At 39.4% G+C, this 19,638-nt stretch overlaps 1 protein-coding gene across 1 annotated transcript in view; it reads left to right on the top strand.

The window, feature by feature from the left end:
* The first annotated feature begins 4,188 nt into the window (after positions 1-4,188).
* Positions 4,189-19,638, top strand: part of BOD1L1 (biorientation of chromosomes in cell division 1 like 1) — a 35,397-nt gene continuing 19,947 nt past the window's right edge. The window contains 11 exon segments of the mRNA XM_084517103.1: positions 4,189-4,556; positions 4,766-4,890; positions 6,160-6,350; positions 7,517-8,128; positions 8,559-8,708; positions 9,961-10,130; positions 10,606-10,729; positions 11,051-11,170; positions 11,173-11,194; positions 12,315-12,390; positions 13,279-19,420. Coding sequence (XP_084373229.1) covers positions 4,332-4,556; positions 4,766-4,890; positions 6,160-6,350; positions 7,517-8,128; positions 8,559-8,708; positions 9,961-10,130; positions 10,606-10,729; positions 11,051-11,170; positions 11,173-11,194; positions 12,315-12,390; positions 13,279-19,420 — 7,957 coding nt within the window. The 5' untranslated portion in view covers positions 4,189-4,331.

Here is a 19,638-nt window from a genome sequence, read left to right as displayed (position 1 = left end):
GAAATCTGCATCGGGAGTAATTTATCACTGTAGGTTCAGGGTTCCACTGTACCACAATAAACAATATATAAATTACACAGCAAAAGAAAATACGCCTCCCAAAATGGAGCAACAGTGGTAACACAGATGGTGCAAGGCACAGACATTACCACATACATCTAAGATGAACTGGGCAATTCAGCCAGGGCAGACCTCTGGTTGGTGTTAGACTGTTTTACAGGTTTTAGTGTCCAAGAATCTTCTCAGATATTTCAGTCATTCCTGATGAAAAAAGTCTTTACTTTTTCATAGAAAATCTGAATTCCTCTAAACAGCTCCCCTTTCTGCATACCCTCGTTCACACTACAGAGATTTAACAGGAACATTATTATCCTTATAAGATTTTCAGCCTCATAATTCAACACTGCCACCAACTCTTTATAGAGTACAGAACTTTGCAACATAAAGTTCTTCACATAGGAATGAAGTATCTTTGCAAAACCAAACTTGCTCAGATCAGTAGTTTGCTCCTATGTAAAGGAGAATTTTTACCATAAGGATTTTTACCTTTGAAACTTAGGTTCCTGTGCAGAGCCTTTACATGGACAGTTTAAGGTTATTTCTTCTGAGTTGAATTTCTGAGTCTCGGATAAAGCCTTTGGAAGGAAGGCTTTAAGATGCCCTCAGCTAACTACATCAGCAAAGAATTTTCTCATGTTAACAATGTATACAAGCAACAGCCACCTGGATTTCAGCTACTTCATAAAATTAGATTAATTATCTGCATATACTGCATAAGCAAAAATTTTTAGATGAACAAATTGCATAAAAAAAAACTGTTTTACTGAAAAAAATACCATCTAGCCTGCCAAGTTCTCTTATCACTTTTGTGAGATATGCTATGAACTGACTTCAGTAGTTTAATTTTATTAACTCGTGAATCAGTTTCAGATGTTGGCCATTGAATGCTTGTTAAAGTCATTCACAGAATAGCATTGTCAAAAAAAAAAAAAAAAAAAAAAAAAAAAAGATACCTATTGCGGACCTTTTATTTTGACATATACTAGTATGAAAAACAGTACTTCCAAACCCTACGCATTATTTTATTACTATTTAAGAGCAGATTTTCTGCTTCAGAGTTTGTGTACTTATTCTATTACTCTACTCCATTATTCTGAGCTGGAAGCACTTTCCATGGATTTTGTGACTTTCAACAAGTGGCTTTCATGCATTTGTCCAGTCTCCTCTTGCAGCCATGTAAACTTTTTACTCCCGCAATATCACATGCACCTCCTTGTCATTTTTCTTGAACCTCAGTATTTCTTCAACACTTAAATTTTGCCAGAACTTTATGAACCACAGCTGGAACTGAGAAATATTTGTTAAGTGGACTACTTTATTGAGTAAGGAGATATTAAGAAACTTGCTAGGACTTTTCATATGAAATACATGTAAAAAAAAAAAACATTTTAAAATGAGACTGTATGAGAAAGCACTTGTAGCCATTGCTGCTTTGTAAATTCCCACAATGGGGCTTGCATGTTGCAGGATATGTAAAAATTAGAAAGTAAAGTGATTTTTTCAAAGAAGAACAATTCACTAAAAGTTCAAAATAAGGTAAAATGTACTAGTCAGAACACAAAGCATAAAATGAAGATCTTCATACTGTGATTAGTGATCACAGATGTTAACATTATATATAATATTCCAAATTACTTTAGAAATAGACAAAAGTACAATTCAATGTACAGAAAAAATTACACTGCAAGGCATAAGCCAAACACAACATTACATGTAATTAAACTTTTTAAACAAGTAAAAATATGAGGAATGAGGGGAATATGGAAAAATCAAAAGTTAAGGAGAGGTACTCTTATTCCAGAAAATAATTGTTCCAAGCATAAAGAAAGATATTAAGCATGTGGAAATTCATATGGTAATACAAACATATGTTAGGAACATTTGCTGGGACTTTGAAGGTAAACAAGATCATTCAACTCAGAACAACAAAATACTGGAGAAAAAAAAAAAATCCGCTTTTATCTTTCAGTTTCAGTCCAAACTGTTTTTGCTTAATTACCTGATGTTACCTGATCTTTTCCGATTTTCTCACAAATAAATTTTTTTTACTAGCACTGGATATCAGGAATCAGTAAGTGAGTAACCACAATAAACTACAAGAATAAATACGGAGTACAAAATAAACATCTACAAGTACTGGATAATACTGAACAATTGAAACAATTACACTTCAATACATAAGTTCCTTTGTGAGTCCACTGCAAATGGCAAGATGGCTTAACTTTTATTCATGCATTCATAAATAACGGTATGGCTATATTATAGCACAGACAACAAATAATGTACCTTTTCATTAGCATTCAAGACTTTATATAACCATTTTTCAGCTAATATAAGAACAAAAAGCATTCTTAAAACTAAGAGACAAATGAAGGCTAACTTCAGTTTAATTCAAATGACTTCTATTTTCAAGAGTCTTCCAGTTTCTTTTACAGCGTCTGCCCAAAGGACAACATACAATTGGACCCATACAACAACAACAACAAAGCCATTTAGGATTAAAGTTCTAGAGTGCTGGATTACCGAGGTTGGTAAATAACATATCTGAAAAGCCTGCAAAAGTCAGTAAGTTGCATGCAACCTGGGGTAGTACTTAACTTATAGCACAGAACAATCTTTCACATTCAGCTGTTGAGTCAGTTTGAGTATGGACTGCTTGTTGCAATAGTTTCAGACCACTGGGCATAACTGATCCCTAATAGCCCTTAAATTCCCAAATCTTATTAATGGATTCCTGCTCTCTAGTATTCTTCACAGCACATTCCTTGACATAGCTGGAGACAAAGGCCACAGGTACTCCAGGCTGTCTGTGATGTATGTGTGAATGGTATGCTGTTCTAGGAAGCAAGAATCTTACTTGTGCTGTTAAAATACTTTTTTTTTTCTGCATTATACTTGAAAAATAAATAACTAAATGGAAGTTGCAGTGCTTTTTTCCTAACAAAAAAAAAAAAAAAAAAAGAACATGAAAATGTTGCTAACCTCCTGGTGATGTCTGAATTTTTCATCTACTCTCATGGTCACACACAATTTCTAAAATTAGTAATGCATTTACAAAAATGATACCCCTGACTTCTGCACTTTCTGGCTGACAACTACACGGCCTTTAGTCACCACTGACAAAACTTTACTGAGAAAAGATGTAACAGGGCCAGCAGGCCTCACATAGGCATATGTGAGTAGGGACTGGACCAGGCGCCAAACTGCAGATTTCTGGACCCTCCTAAATTTTGTGCTTTGATCCTTCCCGATGTCCATGTATGAAGCATGACACTAGAAAGAAAAGCCAGATTTTAATTACTCCAGCACCCATAGATAAAAGTCTCACAATACTCTTAAACATGTTAGATGGAGTTTGTTCTGTGGAGTTCTACAGCATCTAGAAGTATATATTTCACAGCAGGGAAGCTAGGGGCAAGTTTTATACTTCTGACATGTTTCTAAGTGTGCAGTAAGAGTCCTGAGGCTCTTGCTTTTACGGTCAGATTTATAACGATTATTACAGATGGCAATTTCTACCATTTGCACGAGATCTCCACTCCTCACACCACAGAACTTGTGTAAGCGAAGTATTAGTACTGCCGAGTCTCCTTTTTTTTAGGTTGCAAGCCGATCTCTGGTGTACTTTTATGTATTTTTTGTACTTTTCTTGCGTATCGTGGGGAGGACAGATTAGCCTCTTACGCAAAGAGTGAGGAACCAAAGCACACCCGGCACTCTCCCTCCGTTCCCACGTCAGGTACAAGGACGTCACCCTCCCCATCTCCGTATTTACTGCTCCCTCACAGAAAACCGCTAAAATCCATAATTTAAAACCCCGGGGCGCAGCGCGGAGCCCTCACGCGTCTCCCTCACCCCCTTAGCCCCGCCCCCTCCCCAACGGCCGCCCCCGCCATGATGGCGGCCGGCGCAGGAAGGGGCGGGGCGGGGCGGGGCACGGCCGGGAGCGCGCAGCGCGGCGCGGGGCGGGCGGCAGGGCCGGGGCGGGGGGGGGGGCGGCGCGCGCAGCGCCCGCCCGGGAATGGGGCGGGGGGGGCTGAGGGCCGCCGTTCCCCCCCCCCGCCCCGCCGTTGCCCGCCGGTGGCCCCGCCCCCTCCGAGGGCCCGGCGGCGGTCGCATGGCGCCGCCGCCGCTTCCCTTCCCTTCCCCTGCGGCCGCCTCTCGCTTCCTCCCTCCGTTCCCTTTCGCTTCCGGGGTCAAAGCCGCCGCGGCCGCCGCTCGGGAGCGAGCCCGGTCCCGCGGCCCGGCCGGCAGCGCCGGCAGCCGCCGCCATGGCCAGCAACCCGCAGCCGCAGCCCCCGCCGCCGCCGCCCCCGCCGCCGCCGCCGCCCCCTCAGCAGCCGCCGCCGCTGCCGGGGGCCGGGGCGGCGGCGGCGGCGGCGGCGGGGGGAGGCGCGGCGGAGCCCGAGCTGGTCTCCATGATCGTCAGCCACCTCAAGAGCCAGGGGCTCTTCGACCAGTTCCGCCGCGACTGCCTGGCCGACGTGGACACCAAGGTACCGGGGAGGCGGCTGAGGGGATCGCCGGGGCTCGGGGGGGGGTCAGGGGGAGCGAGCGAGGGGCGCTGCCCCGCCGCTGGGCTGCCCCCTCTGCTGATGTTCCCCTCAGCACACCGTGCTCGGGGCGGGGGCCGTGTGTCGGAGCCTCGTGTGCCAGCTCTCAGCTTTGTCTCTCCCGTCTTGTCGGGCCGTTTTCCCCCCCTCAGCCCGCCTACCAGAATCTGAGGCAGCGCGTGGACAACTTCGTTTCCAACCACCTGGCCACGCACACCTGGAGTCCGCACCTCAACAAGAACCAGCTGAGGAATAACATCAGGCAGCAGGTGCTCAAGTAAGTGGTGCCGCTCGGCCGGACACAAACGGTGCTCTGTGGTGGGTGGCTCAGGCGTTATGTCAGCTGTAAACTGTCCCCTTTCTTTGGAGGGACCCCCGAAGAAGGTTCTGTTGGTGTTCGTTAAAGGTGGTGGTATTTCCGTTAACAGCTCACCATCAGCATTAGCCAGAGTTAGGCTGCGAATGTTACTTTGCCTGGTCCAAGTTGATCCAAGGATGGAAAGCTTCGTTTTGACTTGGGGTATAAGATCCTAGCTAAAGATTAACTTCCCTGTCTCTTTTAAGTCAGAAATTAATAAAATTATTAGTGTCATCTGGTTTTGAGCGAAGGAGGTTAATAGGATTTGACAGATCAAGCTCTGCAGAGTGCAAAGTTAAATTCACGAAATAAGAAATGGGATGTAAATCTGTTACGAGAAGAGCTTTTGCAGAACGGCTGTCATATCAAACTGATGTCAAATGCTTACCTCATGTTTGATTATTTCATTAGAGTCCCTTTAGTTTTACTTGTTATAAAATAGTCATAAGAATCGTCAGAAAGTTTCTTCAAGGAAGTATGAGTTTGGCCACTGAACTGGGTCAAATAAGGTCTTTCTGAACAAGTGTGTTCTGTTAGGTATAGTGATACCTTTGGTGACAGGTACAGAGGATCTGGAGATTTTTAAATAAACAATGAGTTTAAAAGGCAACATAGTCTTTCCTGGAACATACAGGGTTCTAGAGAAAACACTCAGGTAAAAAGTTCTCTGTTGTCATTTATTTTTTTACTTAGCATTAAGGGTGTTCTATAAAGCTGTAAAAACTCTGAGGTGTCACCTTGTATTGTGCAAAAGGTAAATTAGGGCAGTGATGACTGGTCTAGTATTCATCTGTCCCTCATGCCTTCTAGAATGTGTTTGTTTTATGCTAAGGGAGTTGATAAGATCAGGTTTCCTTTTTCCCACAAAAGTCACTTTTATAATTAGCTAATACCTGTAGGCATCACCTCTAGTGATGTAACCACGGGCCGTTTGTTATGTTAGTTCCATGTGATTGGATCACTTTGTTTCTTTAGCTTTTTTTTTTTTTTTTTAGTTCATAAGGCAATAGAGAGAGCTGTGGAAATACAGGTAGCTGGCTAAGTGCACTCCTGCAGCAATATTCAATAGCATTGGTGCTTCTCTTGAAGTGTTTAAGAGCGTTTACATTATTTAAATGAGCATTTATCATTAAGATGTTCTCAAAAAAGTCATTTTTTTTATTAAGTATTAATGTAACTTTGTTCCAGGTCTGGAATGTTGGAATCTGGAATTGACAGAATTATTTCTCAGGTTGTGGACCCAAAGATCAACCATACATTCAGACCTCAGGTGGAAAAAGCTGTCCATGAATTTTTAGCTACACTGAATCATAAAGAGGAAGCAGGCCCCAGTACAACTCCAAGTGAGGACAAAGTAGATGCATCTGTTACAGTACAAGGTATTCTACCATTTCTCTTAGCAATCTATTACCAAAATATTTATTTTTTTCAGGAGAAGAAGCATTAGTTGGGTTTGCTGCTAGCACAGAATTGTTGTCATCCATGCTAGTAAGCTGAGCTCCAGACAGCATACCATAATACTTGTCTCTTGTTGTTTTTCCAAAGTTAGAAGGCAAGAGAGGTGCCGTGTACTGCTCTGTCACTTCTATCTGAGATTACAAGGGATCAGTTTACTGTAAGAAGAAAAGTTGACCTCAGGGTTTAGCCCTGCATGTGTTATGTGATCAGATGAGACATGGGTGTAAAAGAAAAATGATTTATTTTTTTTATGCATTCATAGATGAATAAAGCTTGTCTTTAAGATGTTTGATTGTCTTAATGCTGTTGCAGTGTACAGTGAAACTTTAATGGCTAAGATTCTCTCAGGAGCTTAAGTTCTGGTGTAAATCAGCCAATCCTTAGTTTGTTTATAAATGCAGTACTTCCTTTATGATTTTCATTTATGTTGCCTGGTATCAGCTTCTAAACACTCCTGCAGGTAATTGTCCATTCTTTCCCTTCCTAAGAGACTCCACAGCAGTCCATCTATTTGTAACCAGAGCCTTTATTTAAATCCTAGCCCTTTTCCTGTGAGGCCCACTTCCTTTAATGTAAGTGGGTTAACAAGCCAGCTGCAGCTCCCAGTACTAGTCTGTTTAACCCTTTCTCATCCATCTTCAAAGATGTTTCTAAGAGGATGGGAAAGTGATAGCTGGCATTTTGATAGCTCTGTTTTTATATAATCGATACCCTGAGTTAATTTCTGATGTCACTTCTGAAGATACCAAGGGGTACAAATGTAGACTTCTTGCTGCAGTATTCGTTTTTGTGCTTGTCCAAGGCCTATTGATGGTAGAGTTGAGCATCCCTCCCGTAAACGACCCCTGCTTTCACTTGAAGAGTGTAACTGGTACTTTTTTTTCTGAACGACATTCTCCAGATGCAAAATTAGTTAAACCTTTTAGTTATTACTGTTTCAAATAAATAAAAATCACTCTTTTTCCATTTACTTGCTTAAAGTCATTCTGTCTAAATGTCCACTTCCTTTCAAATATTTCAAAAGCTTCCTTTGTGGAAAATCACAGAAACTGAGATGAACTAAAACTTTTATTTCTTACTCTTCAAGGTGTCTCTACTACAACTCCTAGTGGCAATGTAGCTAATGATGCAATGTCCATTTTGGAAACAATAACTTCTCTTAACCAAGAAGCAAGTGCTGCCAGGGCTTCAACAGAGAACTCAAATTCCAAGAACAATGACAAAGTTGCTAAAAGACTCTTATCTCAGCACAGTGTTGATGGTGGTGCTGAGAGAGAGAAAAACACAGAGGACTTGCAAGACAGAGAGAAAGCAACTTCTGATGTTTCTGGAGAAGGAACTGAAACACCTGCCAAGTGTGAAGATTCAAATGAGCTTCCCAGCCAAAGTGAAGAAATAAAAAATTCAGCAAAGGATACTAATAGTTTGACTAATACAAGTAAAGAAATACAACAGGAAAGTGAAGAGCAAAAGAGTAAATTAATAGATAAATGTGACAAGAAACCAGACAGCAGTGAAAAAGTTGAAAGAAGAAAAGAAAAGAAAGAGAAACCTGACAAGAAGTCTGACCATTCAAAGAAAAGTGATGATACTACCAAGGCAAAAGAAGAAAAGCAAGGGAGAGAGTTGGAACCAGCGAAACAGTCAGTCCCAGAAAAAAATAGCAATAAACATAAAACAACTGAAAGCAATAAGGAAGGTATGATGTGGACAATGCTCATTCTTAAAATATGAAGTTGTTTTTGTTATGTGTGTTTTTGTTCTTTTCAAATGTATTCAGGAGCTGAATCAGAAGTGTGTGGGGAATTTATGTTCTCTGCTAGTTCTGGCAAACTTAACTAGCTAGCCACAGTTATCTCTTGGTTCATTACCCTTAACCAAGGTACCCAAATTAGCAATCTGATCATTTTTGATTCTTCAAGTGTGTGTATTATTGGTCATCTGTGTTATTCCAGTAAGATCTCTCAAATTTCCCAGTCTGCGTTTTAAGGTGTTTATTTATTTATTTATTATTTCTTAAGACAGCTTTGTTTTCAGTGGCAAAAAAAAACACCTGTTTTGGTAAGAAAAGATTCTCAAATATAGTATGCTGTATTACAGCCTTTTCTCTCTATTCTTTCCTTTGCAAGAACATACATCAATAGATTCGGATTTGGATGTACTCAGTGACATCACTGTCAGCTCTGTCCATACCAGTGACCTTTCTTCCTTTGAAGAAGAGAGTGAAGAGGAAAATGTAATTTCTGACAGTACTGAAGAAGGGGAGATCACATCAGATGGTAAAACAATTAGAATGTTAATTTTGGTGGTAAAATGGCAAGAAAGAATATGCAATAATTCTGTTATTTGAGTGCATCCTATCCCAAATTTGACATTTTGCAATATTTTCTATTGTCTTTATTTTGAGGAAAGACTTTCAATGTGGAGTGGTAGTGTTTATGCAATCATGAAAGATGAGCACTAAACATATTTTGAGTCCTTTTTTAACAGCATGATGTATTCTAAGGATTGTGAATCTTACTTGTACTACAGTATTCCAAAGGCAACAGAAACGCATAGCATTTGGATATGGATGGATATGTGGCTTTGCCATGAGCTTTTCACCCTCCCTTCTGCCACAAATTCAGTATATCATTGGAGTGTTTTGTTTGTGATCCTGCAGTAGTGGGTGTAGCAGACTTTGTCAATTTAGGTTGTTTTCAGAGCTTTAAGCGTTCTGGGATTTCTAAATTCTACCTGGCTACAGTAGAAGGAACATGAATGGATCTAACTTTTAAGAGTTTGGGAACACCAAACCTGTTCACTGGCTGCAGTTCATTTTTTGAGTTCTCCTTGAGCAGACCTCAGATTCTTTTGATTTCTGTAGATATGTGACTTCTGCGTTCATTAATAACTAACCACTTCATAAGACAGTGTCTTAGTACCTGAATGAGTTGTGTCTTGTATACTCTGAGCTTCTCTTCTGCTCTAATATTACTTGGCAGTACGGTATTACTTGCATATTCTCTGGCTTTGGTGTTATCTGTAAATGTGACAGATTGCATGAAGTGAAATAAGCCTTAAGTATATTTCAAGCATACAAATACTTTGAATTGTTTGAAGTACAAATATTTTTGCTCTATTGCAAATCATCATGATAGAAATCAAACTATTTCAGTTTTACTTTAATTACATGTATAAACAAATGTGTTCCGTTTATATATTTCAATAAGCCTACTTATTTTTTAAGGTCTTAAACATTGTACACATTTTTGGTGTTAGAATGAAGCTTAGTTTAATACACAGAAGAAGGTATATTCTGACTTCTTATTTAGTATCTTGGATTTTTTCTTCGGCTGAATAATGTACACAAATATTCATTTCATGTTTTCATAATCTAGTGGTACTTTGCACAATATTTGATTTTTTTTTGACTGCTTCCATGTTTAAAGAAAGTAAGTTACTAAATTTTGTGTCTTGCTTTTACAAAAATTATGGTGAAAGTACTGCCCTATTTTATCAGTATATCTCTACATTTCACCAACTTTCCAGATGAGGAGGCGAAAAACAATCAGAGTAAGACAAAGCCTCATTCTAATGAGATGAGTGATGGGAAAGCCAAGCCTGTTCGTCATGCTTATGTTCGAAAGCCTTTTTTGTACTCCAAGTACTTCAGTGACTCTGATGATGAGCGAACTGTAGAGCAACGTCGACAATCCATTGTAAGTGTGAGTTTTGTTACTGCTCGCTGTCATAAGTCCTTAAACTATTCAGCACAGAAATTTCACTTATAACCAGTGGTGGTTTGTGAGGGGGAGTTTCCTGCTTCTTTTCATTTTGTTTTTGTTGCTTGTGTCCCTCCTTCATACTTCAATCAGTATTGCATGATCTGGAACACCACACTGCAGGGAAGTACTCTACTGGGTGAACCTAGAAGGCTTCTAGCAGTTGGGGAAAAAAGCACACTGCGGTTTTGACATCTTTTCCTTCACTCTCAAAGGAACGGTCTTTTGGTGTTGACAGGATTTACTAAGTGCATGCAGCCTCTTCACAGAATAGGTGATAGGTAGATTTTTCCTTAATTGAGTCATTCAGTGTGGAGAGTAAAAAAAGTGTAGGTTTTAGATGTATGTTTGTAGTCAAAGAACACTCTTTGACCTAATGATAATTTGTTTTCTCTTGTTTATATATCTCTAGGCCAAAGAAAAAGAAGAGAGACTCCTAAGAAGACGAATTAACAGAGAGAGACTCGAAGAAAAGCGTAAACAGAAAGCTGCAGAAAAAACAAAGTCACTAAAAAGTGGAAGTCAGAATGCTAAAGGTATGAAAATTACACATTAGCCTTTTATTTCTTTTATTTTAAGGGAAAATGATTTCAGAGTAAAATAATGTCAGTAGGTCTTTTGTCTTCTCCCTTGAAAGCCCATTGTTTTAATAGTAATGTGATAGGAAAATGGATAATGCAAATTATTAACACAAATGTCTCCAATTTTTCATATATCCGTGATTATTTTACTTGAATACCCATATACATTAGCATTCTCTGCTACACGTTAGTACTTCCCACTTTCAATCTCATTTATAGCTCAAACAGTGATATAAAGACGTACTTATGCCGTTCACCATTTGTGTATAATTTTAGGAAAAAGTGGCTTGAATGTAGAAGAACCTTCAGCAAGAAGTCTCGACACAAAAACTACTGGTACCAGCATTAAGGATGTGCTTAAGGAACAGAAATTCTTAGAAAAAAAAGTAGCCTTGAGCAAAAAAGAAAAAGAGATTCAAGGTATTCATGTATTTGCTCAAAAGGAATGAAGTTTTTAGAACTTCATTTCTGTAGATGTTCTCTTCAACTTTGCAGTTAGCCTTACCTATTTTAACAGTTTTATCCTAAGACATCCAGTGAAGTTTGTTACTAATACCTCATCAAGTTGAGGTAAAAAAAAAAAAAAAAAAAGTTACATCTCCATAATGTAGTGCAGCTCAGACAGGCTGCAGTAGCAACCTTTGTGTGACTTCTCATCCACACAGTGATGATAAAGACGTGAGAATGGAAAGTTGTTAGATGTTTGTGTGTCTAATATAAAGTTTGTGCGTCTAATATAAAAAATTAGTGTAATGTATTTCCATTAACTTTTATTCTTCTTATCTGGCTGAGTTCCTAGTATATATTTGTTGTTTTGTGTTCTGTCATAATTTTTTGCTAACTTTCCATTAATACATCATTTCTTGACTTCACAAATGAAGATTAGAAAAAAAAAGAAACTTATCAGATTGAGAGTAATTAAGCTAATTGCTTGTGTATGTATTTATGGTAATACATAAAAAAAAATACAATTTGTGTGTATATATTGTAGATATACGGAAATACATTATGCAGAGCAGCATGAGCTGAGATATACCCTGCAGTCCTTCAATATGAGTAACTTAAATAATTAATTCAGTCTTCAGCTTGCCCTGGTCTTTAATTTGGTGTTTTAAGTGGATATATACATACATATCTAGATACACATGTATTAATATTAAATAAGACAAGTTTCTGAAAGACAAAAACAGTATTTTATTTTTTTTTAAGTTCCCTTTCCTGTGATAAAGGGAGAATGCGTTTTTCTCTGTGGTAGGGTCTCTTATTCATTTTACAGGGACAACTGTAGTACTAATACTGTCATACTAACATTCTCTGCTTTAAAGCGCGGTTGTCCAGAGAGTGCCTGTGAAGTTAGTACACATAGTTTTCCAAGAAGAAAAAAAAGCTTGGGCATACCATTTAGTCAGAAGTTGTGTGACTGTGTTCAGTGTTTTAGTGTGTTTGTCTCTCGCCTTCAGCTTTAAAAGCAGAACATTTACAAACTAATGTTAGTCTGTTATTTTCCTTTTTCAATTGCTTGTCCAAATTCCTGTTTCAGGCATGTTGAAGATAACTGGAAAAAGAAATATGAGCCAACTGAAGAGGATTCTAAGGAAATTCAAAAGACAAATGAGGTATGTGTCTCCTAAGCTATTAAAATTCATTTCAATAAACGAATGTTGTGATATTTCTTTTTAATTATAATAGGGCTTGTTCATACATCCATACCAAACTGTATACTACTCCATTCATTCCTGTGAATTATTTTTTTTTCCTGCTACTACTTTGAGTTGGGTTAGTGATACAACATTACCATGGTAGTGTTTTCTGAATTCCAGTAAATATTAGGTTACATAGTGTATGGTGCTGGCCTATTTTGTAGTAGGAGAAAAGAGAGATTTTGAGCTGTATTCTGTAAAACATATTGGATTTTCTAAAAGAGTGAGGTACATCTTACATGCAAAGACTTGAGGAGTTTGATCTATATAAATTTATCCTTGGGAACTTATAGAGAAACTAAATATAGTCTGAATAGTACAGAAAAGACAGCTTTTAGGTTGAGAGGTTTTTATCAACAATGTTATTACCAAAAAAGTGATAGCTGGAAGTCAAGCTGGCAATCTAAAACTATCTTTTGTGGGTTTTTATTTTTTATTTAAACAGCATAATGGCTGTTTGAAATAAATTATGGAACATTTGAAAGGGTTAATATTTTGAAAGGGTTTTAAATTGTCCATTTAAAAGTCTATTTAAATTGTTTTAGAAAGAAAGGTTACTTTATAAAGAAGTGATATTCAAAGTCAAGCAGACCATTAACTTCTGTTTCTTTTGGCTTTCCCACAATGGCAATCAGTGGAAATAAATAAGGCAAATATCCTTTTCTTGCCAACAATATTTTAAATTAATTTTTATTACAGAAAGTGGGTCCCCTGCTCTATTGCTCTTATGGATAGTTTGTCTTCTAGAATTCTGTCAGGCATATAGTGGAGGAACTGTGTAACATGTTTAAATTTCTTTTACAGACTTGTGAAAAAAATTCTTCAAAAGAATTAAAGCATAATCATGGGAAAAGTGAAATCTCTAAACCGCTTAGAAGACTTTCAGAATCGGTGCATTCAACTGAGGAAAGCAAAAATGATTCTAAAGTGGAAAAGGAACACAAAAGAAAAACCTCTACCTCTCTTCAGGCTGAAGGAACCCAGCAGGACAGTGAAACGAGGGATCCAAAAAAACTGGATAGAGCAGAAGTTAATACCGAAGAACCACAAAAGCAGAAAACCACATTTAAAAATGAAAAGCACCCCAAAAAAGATAGTGACGCAGAAATTCAACATACAAGAAATTCTGCCAGAAAAGAAGCCAAGTCTTACAGAGATAAAAATGAAAAGGAAATAACCGCTGTAGAAGATAAAATTTCTTTAAAGCACAAACATAAAGGAGACAATGCTCATAAGTCAGGTGAAGATGTTGAACTCCATTCTTCTGAGAGAGGTTTGAAAGGTGAGGATGGTGCTCAGAAACATAATCAACAAATAAAGGTTTCCGCAGATGACAAACCTGAAAGAAAAAGTAAACACCGAAGTGAGCGGAAAATATCAGTGACTGGAAAAGATGGAAAAAATATTTCTGAACACACGTTAAAAACTGAAGAGTTGCTGCGTAAGGAAAATAAAAAAGACAAGCATCTCTCAACAGAAAAATCAAGAGCAGAATACAAGTCCAAAAGGTCACTGAGTGATTCTAGGCCACAGAAGGATTCCCTAAGTGCCTCAAAGCAACTTTCTTCTGCATCACAAAAAAGGAGTGAAAGTTACTCAGAAGATAAGCATGAAATAAAATCAACTAATTCTGAATGTAATTTGAAACAAGAAGATGGTGTTCATAAAGACAGACGAAGATCTAAGAGCCTTGTAGAAGACAAATCATTGTTAAAGTCTAAGTCAAAGAGTCATAATAAACAACTCAAAGCATCTGAAACTGAATTACAGGAAAATTTAGCAAAACAAGAGACTAGTCAGAAACAGGACAAAGAAAAGAGCATGGAAGAGAATGATTCAGATAAGCAACACATATCCAAGAATGAAAAAGTTTTTGAGGAGAGTGGTGCTGATACTGAAAATGAAAGTGGCATACAGTCAACTCAGGGATCACAAAAAGACTTCAGTCACAGAGTTAAGTTACATTCTGGAGAAAGAGGATCTGTTAAAGAGAAATGTAGAGGTGATAAAGATTTAAGTAACTCCAAACTAGAAAGAAGGTTCTCTGTTGAAGGTCACAAAAGCAGAAGCTTAAAGCACAGCAACAAGGAAATAAAGAAGAAGGAAGAGTGTGTCAAATCGGAGGATAAAGATATTAAAGAAGTGGACAGTGGGCATGAAAAAGTGTTGGGCATCACAGTAGCAATGGATAAAAAACAAAGTAAAAAGATACCCTGTGAAAACAGAAAAGGCAGTGTATCAAACCAAGATTTGTTGGGAGAGGAAAAGCAGTCAGCTGGCACAACTGTAAGTAGCCATACTCCAGCCCCTCAGAAGTCAAGTGTAAATACTGATGGTGTGTATTCTGGTCATGAGGGAGAGATGATGGAACTTGACGTGGAAGAAGCAAAAGTACAAGAAGCATCTAAAACTGAAGGAAAAAGCATTCTAAATTCACTCCAAGCTGCAGATGCGAAGTACGCAGCAAAAGAAAAAATTGCGCTCTCTGTTTCAAGTAAGGAGTTAAAACACAGTATGGCAGATCTTGGAGCTTGTGAACCACAGTTTCTGGCTGCAGTTGAAAAAACTGTTAAACAAGATATCCCTAATAAGCAAGATGGTGCCTTAGACGCTTTGTCCAAACAAGTTTCCAAGGATCAAGGACCCAATAAACAAGGAGCTTATAAAATGAGTGCTGTGCGTGAAACAAGTCGTAGAATCTCACTGAATGCTCACAGTAAAGATGAAACTTCAGAAGACAGCAGAAAACCAAAGAATTTTAAAACTGTGATAAATTCTAATTCAGATAATGTTTCTTCAGCAGGTAATTCTTCCAGAGAAGATGCTGCTGATGCAAAGTCCATGGATATTGATATCTCAGATTTTACAGATTCCTTGGATAGTATGTCTAAAGAAGAATGCCATAATTCAGATGGGACTTCTTTGTCTGAAGATGCTTTCATTTTGAAGAATGATGCAGCACGGGTTGTATACATGGAACAACAAGATAGCGCAACGCTGAGTTCTGTCATGAAAGATGGTGATGGCAACAACACTATGACAAACAGTAGAGAAAAGGATAACGAGGCACCACAGCCTGATGAGCAGGCAATGGAAGGCAGTACAACTGGCTTACCTATTAAAGAAGGTTATGACAAATCAGCAAAGTTAAAAAGCACTCAAAGAAGAGAGTTGAAAACAAAAGAGGAAAGCTCAGTGACTGACGTGACTGAAGACTGTGGAGGCGTAAAAACAAAAGGACATCTCCTAAAAAAAATAAAAAGAAAAGAAAGAGAGTGTTTGCAAACAGACCATTCCACAAAGGGAGAGAGGAGCACAATGGTGGATAATGTGAAAAAGAATGAGGTGCATGATGCTGATGACATGATACAATCTTCCTCTGTGTTAGTGCCTAAAAGAGTTCCTGAAGAAACAGTCAAAGGTTCTGTTGTAGCCACTAGGCAAGAAGGGAATGGTGTGATTGGCATGGAAGATAAAAATGAAAGCAATGCAGTAGGTACCAGTGCAGGAAGCAGCAAACTTAGTTTGTTGTACAGCAGCCTGCAAACAACTCCAGCCACTGTGATAGGAACTAGCACAGAAAAGATTGAGAGCACTGTAATGGCCACTAGTACAGGAGAAGAACGAACTGAGAGTGCATCACATTCTGAAAAGGAAAGTGATGCTACAACCACTTGCGCAGAAGAAGAAAGTGAGGTGGCGTTAATCTGCACAAGCATAGAAGCTGATGAAGGTTTCACAACAGGTGTATGGGTAAAAAGTAGTGAGAGAGGCAGTTTCATCACAGGAGCAGATATCGGTGAGTGTACAGTTGCAGCAGCAGAAGAAGGCGGTGGCAGTGTCGTCACTGAAGGGTTAGCAGAAAGTGAAAGTTTCCTAACAAGTACAAAAGAAGAAAATGGTGACTGTACCATGGTTGATGCAGAAGAAAGTGGTAAGGATTCAGTCAATGCAAGTGGAGCAGAAATTGAAGATAGTGTGAATAGTGCTGGGACAGAAGAAAAAGATGATGCTGTGACTAGTGCGGGCTCTGAAGAGAAGCGAAAGACCTCACCTTGTGGAGATGCAAGCAAATTAGAAAGTTCTGTGTCCTGCTTAGGTGAAGTGGAGAGTGATGGCGCTGTAACTAGTGCAGGGACAGAAACAGGTGAAGGATCAACAAGTGGTGACAGTTCAGCAGAATTCAGGGGCAGTAAGAGAGCTGGCCGAGTAAAAGAACACGAAGGTACTGTGACTTGCACAGGTGCAGAAGAAAGAGGTCATAACTTCATTATGTGCTCAGTGACTGGTACAGATGCCCAAGGAGAAAGCACTGTAAGTGGGGCGTGTATTGCAGTGGTCACAAATAATGAGGCTACAACTGGAACTAATGGTGACAAATCTGAGGATACTATAAATGGTGAAAGCACAGTGACCAGTACAGGCATAACTCCAGAAGATGATGCTGAAATTTCAGTAGTCTGCACTGGACTGGAGGACAGCAATGAAGGGTGTGTGGTTTCTTTAGATGCTGAAAAATGTGAAAGTCTAATGGATAGCACAAGAACAAAAGAGGAAGCCAGTATCACTATGGTTAGCATTGGTTCATGTGATGATGAAGGTTTTGTGACTAGTACAGGCTCAAAAGAAGAGGATGAAGAAGATGAGGGTATTGTGACCAGTACTGGAAGAGGAAATGAAGAAATTGAGCATGCTTCTCCTTGCACAGGAATGGAAAGTGAAAATGCGCTGGTCTGTATAGGTGCAGAAGAAGGTGAAAGTTCCATTATCTGCATAGTTACCGAACAAATGGAAGCTGAGTCAGGAGTGGCTGGCACAAATGTAAATAAGCTTATGGTTGACAGCGTGACGGGTGCCGAGAAAGAAGCTAGTCATGGCACAACCAGCAAAAATGCCAAAGGAATTGTTGAAAGTAGTGTAACCAGTGCAAGTGCTGCTGATGAGGGTGCCATGGCTGCACATACAGGAAAACATCAAGGTACTCTCATTCCTATGGATGCTGAAGAGTGTGAGGGCCCCATGACTAGTGCTATGGCACTGCAGGATAAGGGTCAGCCTGGTGCTGAAGAAGGACATGAGAACGCCATGACTTCTTTTGGTAGCAGAGAACCTGATGGCTCCATAAGTAGTGCCATTCCAAAGGAAGATGACAACTCTCTTATTTCTCCTGACAGAGAGGAAAAAGTTAAAGGTGATATTATCTCCACCAGTACAGTGGAAGAAAGTGATGCTCCCTTACATTCAGCCATGGATGCTGAGGAAGGTCCGCTTGCTGTTACAAGAGCAAATGAAAGTGGGCAAAGCTCTATGGTCTTAGCAGACACCGAAGACACAGAGGTGCCCATGCCCAGTACAGCTACAGAATTTAAAGAGAGTGTGCATGCTTCTAGCAGCAAGCAGGAGAAAGATGAGTGCACGATGATTTCCACTAGTATCGTGGAAGAATTTGAGGCTCCTATGTCAAGTGCCACTATTGAATACGATGGTGAGCTCCCCTCTGTGAAAACAGAAGAAATAAGTGAGAATACTATGGTTTCTATAGATATGGAAGTATATGATGTTCCCATGCCCAGTGCATCCAGTGTGGGAGGAGATGATGATGAAAGTCGACCAACTGCTAGCAGTAAAGAAGAAAAGGATGAGTGTGCTATGATCTCCACAAGTGTTGTAGAAGAACAAGTAATCCTAATGTCAGGTGAGGTCACAGAAGAGGCAGTTCAGCATGTCTCAGACACGGAATCAAAAAATGAAACAGTAATGATCTCCACAAGTACAGCAGAATGTTTTGAAGCTCCTATGTCTAGTGTAGCTGTGCAAGATGAAAATAAACTCACTGCTTCAGAAACAGAAGGGAGATACGAAGCTGCTATGATCACGACAAGTATGACAGAAGAATGTGAGATAGTCCTGATCAGTGCAGCACCACAAGCTGAAAGTCAGCTTCTTGTGGCAGAAGGAGATGAAGAGACCATTCTCTCTCCAAATGCATCAGAGGAATGCAAGATCGTGGAGACCACTGCAACTGTAGATGAAGGGTTTGGACTAGCTGCTTTCAATACAGATGCAAAGAGCGAAGGTTCTGTGATTTTTGTGGGAGAATGTGGAGCTCCTGTGCTGAGGGTTGCCACCAACAGTGAAGATCAACATGCTGCTTCAAGTATGGGAGATAAAGAGGAAGGGGCAGTGATCACTCTAAGCACAATGGAAGAATGTGATAGTCTCTTCACTTTTGCAGTCATAGAAGAAAGTCAACTTGCTGCTGAGAGTACAGAAGAAAAAGACAAAAGTGAGGACATCTTTAATACTGCTAACCAAATTGAATGCATCCTATCAACCACAGGCCCAGAAAACAGCAATAATTCTTTGCTTGTCATTGGTAGAGAGAATGAGGCCCCTGAGAGTATTGTGCAGGAAGAATCAGCAGCATCTCAGACTGCTGTAGACAGTGAAGTCACAGAAACGGATGAAAATTCGGTGAACCTCATGAGTGTAGATGAAGCTCTTTGTGTGGAGATTAGTACAGAGACTGCTGTGAGTGCAAGTCCTTCCTCAGAGGCAAATGAGGATGACGAGCAAGCTGAAGATGTGTTGCAGGCAGATGATACATCAGAACTCTCTTGTATGATTTCAGAAGCAGCAGTAGAGCGTGAAACTCTACAGAATGTAAACTGTAAATTTAACTCAAACTTGCTTTTAGAAAGCGACTTTTCTGAAAGGACTCCACTGCCTAGGCCACAGGCTCTTTCCTTAGTTTCTGCAAGTGAAGTAACTGTAAATAATGACCACGGTGAAGTGACTGTAGAAGCAGAATTAGGGGAAAAAAAGAACCTGCCTGTGTTGCATGTGGAAGAACTACATGGCAGTGATAACAAATTGAACTTGGTCAAAATAGATGATATTGGAATTGAAGTTACTTTTCAGAAAAGTAATACAACATTTAATTCAGGTGAGGATTTGTGTGCTTTTTTCCTCTCTTGAGTTTATAGTTGTCATTAATAAATGCTGAATTACTAATAACTTCTGTTCAAATATACCAGACTTCTGTGTAGTTTGCAAAACTCTATCTTTAAGAATTGGTGGCAAATATTTTAAGCATGTGATTCTGAGAGCGTTGGTGTGACTGAACAAAAAATAGTGCAGAAAGATAAAATGTATTGAGTTATG

The sequence above is a fragment of the Aythya ferina genome (genome assembly GCF_964211825.1).
Source record: "Aythya ferina genome assembly, chromosome: 4".
NCBI classification, from domain to species: Eukaryota; Metazoa; Chordata; class Aves; order Anseriformes; family Anatidae; genus Aythya; species Aythya ferina.
This window is presented reverse-complemented; position numbering and strand designations above follow the sequence as displayed.